General features: G+C 45.4%; 1 protein-coding gene across 1 annotated transcript in view; it reads right to left on the reverse strand.

Moving 5' to 3' along the window:
* Positions 1–1,412, reverse strand: part of LOC125931724 (acyl-CoA wax alcohol acyltransferase 2-like) — an 8,453-nt gene extending 7,041 nt beyond the window's left edge. Inside the window, exon 1 of the mRNA XM_049643908.1 lies at positions 1,186–1,412. Coding sequence (XP_049499865.1) covers positions 1,186–1,273 — 88 coding nt within the window. The 5' untranslated portion in view covers positions 1,274–1,412. The remainder of the gene's footprint in view (positions 1–1,185) is intronic.
* Positions 1,413–6,161: the final 4,749 nt, after the last annotated feature.

The raw sequence follows: 6,161 nt of genomic DNA on the forward strand, positions 1-6,161 counted from the left end.
TAATATTAATTAATATATAACTAGTTATATAATTATATATTATATATTAATATATAATATATAATACATTATAATATAATGATTATTATATAATATTTGATATTATATAATATAATGAATATATAATTTATAATTATATATAATTATAATATATAACAATATGTAATACTATGTAATATATAATACTATATATATTATGTAAATATATATGTGCATTATATATATATAGTATTATTATGCATAATAATAGCTTCTACATCATGAAGCTGGTGTGAGGCTAAAATGAAGAAATAGGTGTGAAAATACCAGGTACAAATTACCTAATACATATGAATTTATTTCTGCTGGTCTCTTCCTGCTCTGATTGCTAATCATTCCTAGGTTAACACTGCTGTTTTCAGCACAGAAGGGTCCTGGTGCCCACCCCAGGCAGGCCTCCTAGCCTCCCATTGCCCGTCCTCTAGCCCACACTCCCTATTCACTGGCAAGCCCCGGACTCTCAAGGCCTACCTGCAGTACTTCCCAGATATCTTACAAGGTCATTTGGTTCACACCCTTGCCTCCAGCTAGTACTCACTTAAACCACCTGACAACTGAGAATTTTTTCCCAGCCCCTCCCCCTCCCACAGGGATGCTTTGCTTCAGCACCTAGAATACAGTGGCCAGCATCTAAGTAACTAACAAAGTGTTTGTGGTATAGATAGTAGCGGGAAAAATGGCTGGATAAATGGATGAATTGCTCTGGACAAGAGGTTTTCAGAGCCTTCGTCTGCCACCAGGCTGCTATTCCCCACTGGTGGTTCATGAACAGCTAAGTCCTTTTGCAGCTAAGTCCTTTTCCTTGACTAGCCTCAGTGAAACTGCTCCACATCTTCCCAAAACATGCCCGGCATGCCCCAGCGTAGACCCAGGAGAGCTCCCCATTCACGTCTGCATCAAGGCTCGCTTGCACACACGCATATGCACCCTTGCATAGGCACACACCTCTATGCGCGCGCACACACACACACACACATACACACACTCATATACACTCAGAGATTCCATGAGTACCACCACCAGGCATGTCAGGCAATGCCTGGGACGACCCGGGTTTTGGCATTCAAAATCCTGCTAAACCCTAAAACCCCTCAGTCCCAGGCATACCAGGGCAGTTGGTCACCCTACCAAAGGCTGAAGACTCACCAATAAGGAAGACACTTAGGGGCCACTGAAAAACAGCAAAGACCTCCAGGGCAGTCTTAAGGTCCTTCTTAGAGGGCAAGAACATCATCCTCGCGGTCTCCAGAGACTCCAGGTGAGTGCTGTTCCTTTGGTTTCCTAGGCTTGATTGCTCAGGAGCCTTCAATATTTCCTCTTTTCATGCTTTCTTCTCCAACCCCTAGGTAGTCTCCACCCCCCACATGACAGCAGGGACGCATGCCACCTCTGCCTGCCCAGCTCCTTCCAGCAGTCTACCCACATGCACTTTTACCTACTTGGGCACAGCCTAGGCTGAGATTGTGACACCCCCTTGCACACCTGCGTAGAGAAATGCAGACGAAGCTCTGGTGTGGGAAGTGAGTGGGAGGGGGTTTTGGGGCTGATGAGAGGCCTCCAGAGCCAGTGTCATTGGTGGGGAGAGGCAGGCAGGGAGGAGCCCAGGGCACCCACCTGCCTGGTGGCCTGCATTTCCATTCACGACACCCAGTTGTGTGTGCATAATCTCTCAGTGACAATGTGATTGCAGGAGAGAGAAGGTCATAGGTCATGCCTAGAAATAGCTTTGGTCTTTGGTCAGTCCGGGAGAACTCATTATTCCCCGTGAACAGACAGACATCAGATATAGGTCTCTGAGCATATGGTAGGTGCTGCATGATTTTTTTATTGAATGAATAAATAAATGTAAGTACATATCAAATTATTCTGTGTAAATAAAATTCTAGAACAGACAAAAACTAACCCATCGTGAAAAAAATCAGAGTAGTGGTTGCCTCAGCTAGTGAATTGACGAGGAATGGGCATGATGGAAATGTTGGGAGTGACAACAATGCTCTCTATCTTGATGGAGTTTTGAGTTACACAGGTGAAATCAGGGCACCTGGGTGGCTCAGCTGGTTAAGTATCCAACTTCACCTCAGGTCATGATCTCACGGTTCATGAGCTTGAGCCCCACATTGGGCTCTCTGCTCTCAACCCAGAGCCTGGAGCCTGCTTTGGGTTCTGTGTCTCCCTCTCTCTCTGCCCCTTCCCCACTCATGCTTTGTGTCCCTTCCTCTCTCAAAAATAAACATTAAAAATTTTTTTAAATAAAAAAAACTGAGTTACACAAGTCAAAAACTCATTTTTCAGAGCTCAGTAAATGTACACTTAAGATTTGTGCATTTCTCTGTATGTAAAGTTTACCTAAAAAGCAAACAAATATTGAGTTATCTCTAATGCTAAAGTATTTAGGGGGAAAGAATACTTAAATGCATATAGAATGTATTGATGGATGGATAGAGAAATACATTCATAGATAAATGTACAATAAGTCAAATTAGCAAAATTTTATCTGTACAATCCACGTAGTGGGTATTCACTTCACAATTCTTTCAACTATTCTGTAGGTTTGAAATATTTTATAATAGAATTTTGCCAAAAAAGTGCCTCAAAATCATAATAAAAAATTAATTTCAAAAATGTGATTTGTCCACGCATGTACATGTGACTTTGCATATGTGAATATATGTAAAAAGGTAAAAAAAAGTATCTAGTTGTCAACTTACAGTTATATATCCACATATATATCTGGCATCTCTGAGCATGTGTCTCTGTGCTCTGGGGATGTGTGACTGTGAAAGCATCTAAGTCCAGCCAGGTGTGTGCTATGGGCCAAGTAGATGAAATTGTGAAAGATTGGAAGGGTTTCTTAAAGCAACATACAATTAATGAGGGCACAGTATATGCCAGGGACTGTTCTAGGCAGCTGGGTTATATCAGTGAGCAAAACATTTTAAAAATTCCTGCTTTTGTAAAGTTTACATTTTGATAGGCAAAGACAGATGATAGAAATTAATTAATTACCTAACTATATAGGGTGTTCTAAGGTGGTAAGTGCTATGAGAAAAGAAAAATAGTTTGAACCGAGTAAGAAGGAGCCAGAGTGCTGGGGGTGGGGGTGGGGATTAGGTAGGGAGAGCAGACTCTACAATTTTAAAAGGCCACTGAAAAGTTGGCATTTGGGCAAAGGCTTGAAAGAGATGAGGAAGCAAGCCACATGGCCATCTGGACTGAGAATGTTCTGTGATGAGGGCACAACCAATGCACACACCCTAAGATGGGGTGTGTCTGACAGGTTTCAAGAAGCAGAAGACTTGAGCTGAATGAGGAGAAAGGAGGAGGAAGGAGAGGCCAGAGAACATGGTAGGGTCAGATGGTGTACAGCCTTGGCCATTTACTTTGATTGAAATGGGAAACTGTTGTGAGGTTTTGAGTGACAGATTCAAACAGAGACAGGATTCCTTATGGTTTTAAAAGGCCAGTGAAGAAGAAGGAGGCTTTTGAGGGGCTAGGGCAATAATCCATGTGAGAGATGATGGTGGCTCGGGCCAGATTGGTGGTAGTCAGGATGGTGAGAAGTGGCTGGATTCTGGATGTCTCTTCTGAAGCAGAGATCCCATGTGGGCACTCTCCTCTCTGATGCTCTGATGCCTCTACAGGGGAGTCCCATTGGGGAGCAGCTCCCCTGGGTCTTGGCCTGGGTAACTTCCTTGCATTCAGCCTTGTCCTGTCCAGTTTTGCAAGAAGTATGTGCAGGGTGTTAGGTGCAATTCACCTTCTTGGCTGGAATAGTGGTTCTGTTGAAGGGGCTGGTGGGAATTCAGGCTGCAAAGGGCAGCAGAGCCAGTCTCCAAAAGAGCCTGGCACAGGGATGAGGAGTTTGGTCTTAATCATGTGGACGCCAAGGAGGCAAGATCAGCTTGTGAGCAGGGATGGTGACTTGTGCCAAATACTACATGAGGACTACTACAGGGCATGGGATGAATGTCAAAGCCTAGGGTCCCATATGTCCCTGTGATTGACACATAGGCTCACCCTTTTCAACTTTCTAATGCAGACTTGCAGGACCAGCTCCACGTCCATGGACTGTGAGTTGATTGGCTCATGGGGACCTTACCTAGGACAGAAAAGCCTGCTGGCCCAAATCTCTCTCTTCATTAGACTGACTTTATGGTTTGGGGTAGAGGTAGCCCACTTTTTATTTAGGCTCCTGCTAGGGAAACTTTCTGAGACTATCCCCTATTGGGGAAGAAAACTCCATGAACATTGAATACAGATGAGTGGTGAGGGATAGAGAAGGCCCAACCAATAGGAAATAGTCCAGCCTGAGTATTTGCTGTGGAGGTGAGGGGGAAGAGGAGCCACACAAGTGACGGCCAAAGTTCTGGCTCCAACCCTAGGTAGATAGTGGGGATGGGGAATGTTGGAGGAGGAGCACTTCTTGTAGGGTGGGTGGAGCAAATGGTAAGCCTAGTTTGCGCCACCATTTGGGAGAGGGGTCTGTGAGAAGAGCAGGACCTATGATGGCTAGCAAAGCTAGTTGCTGGTCTCTAAAATGTGTCCTGCTGACCCCAGGCTTTCAGAGACATGCTCCAGGGACAACTACAGTGGAAACCAAGCATAGGATTCTGGACTTGCCAGATCCCACTTGAAAGAGAGCACCAGCTCTCTTTTAATCTGCTTTCAATTGGAATTCCACAGAAGATAGTATTTGACAAAAGAGCTAGTGGGTGAGGGGAAGGTGCTGCAAGGCCTTTGGGGAGTTAGCAGGGAAAGGATCTGTACTTCCTTGCCAAGGAGAAGTGGCCAGGATGGCCTGTTGTACCAAGCGCGTGGGGCCCAGGGACAGTCCCAAGGGCCAGCAATACAGCAGCAAGTGGAGATTGTGGCCTGCCTGAAAAGAGGAAGAGCTGCCTGCTACAGAGGAAGAATGTAGGGAGGGGGCTAGGGCGGGGTGGGGGCGGTGTATGCTACCTCCTCTATTGAGCCATCCCTGAGGGAGTCATCATTCACATTAAGCCTGGCCCTGAGGACTTGTTTTGTTATTCCAGTGCCTCTTCATGCATCTGTCCACCAACCCTGATTCCTCACCACCCTCCAGCCCCTGCAACCTAGTCTGGGAGTTCTTGGGGGCAGAAACTGGGTGGTACTGGGTCTTACTGTTCTCATATGCCCAACTCCTAACACAAGCCACACAGTAGCAGACACTGACATGAGTTATAAAAATGCCCAAGTAGGGTGAGGCTCGGCCTGTGTGGAAGGCACTGGGCAAATCTCTGGGGCTTGGTTTCCTCAAATGTAAATAAGAGATGAGTATTGCCTCTTGGACTTGTGAGAATCCAGACAAGTGATGGCCACTTTGTGAACTGTGAAATGGTGTTCACATGTAGGTTGCTGCTATCACTATGATTGAGAGGAGTGGGGAGGGGAATACAGGGCACTGAGGAAAGAAGGCCCAGAGTTCAGCTGGGCCTGCCCTGGGCTGAACTTCCCTCCAAGCAGTGTTACCTCAGAGAAACAGAATCAACAAGTGTGAGCATTTGGAATCTTCTAGAAACTCACTCTGCATGGGCACAGAGAAAGCCACGTGCCCAGCTGATGCACCTGCAAGTGTTCTACCATCCTAATGATGAGGGAGCATAAGGCAAGCTGAAGACAAAGAACAAGCTAGCATACGCCATCCCCTGCAGGTGGGCTATGTGTGATGTTCCTCAGTCACTCCTGGCTGCCAAGGACAAAGGAAAAGAAAGAAAACAAATGGTTAACTGATAGAGACCATAAGACAGGAGTCTCCACCAGTTTTCAAATGTCTTAGTAAATGATAAGAAAAGGACAATCTTATCAGTAGCCTAATCTCCAGAAACCTGTAGACTCAAGTTTCCTGGAGCCCCAACATCACCCTTCCCTCCATAGTGAGGTGGGGAACAAAGGAAAGAAGGAAATGACAGGTAAAATTAAATTTCCTTATAACCTGCAGCCCATTGACAAACACTTAAGGCAAATATAGAGTATAACATGTCTCCAGGAACCCCCTACTGTCCTAACGTTAATGCCTTACTGGAGGAAAAGCAACCTTGCCTTGACAATAGCTAGGCCTCCAGTATCTTGTGAGTGTTCTTTAGCATATGAAGGTCCTTCTG

The sequence above is a fragment of the Panthera uncia genome, chromosome X (genome assembly GCF_023721935.1).
Source record: "Panthera uncia isolate 11264 chromosome X, Puncia_PCG_1.0, whole genome shotgun sequence".
Classification (NCBI taxonomy): Eukaryota; Metazoa; Chordata; class Mammalia; order Carnivora; family Felidae; genus Panthera; species Panthera uncia.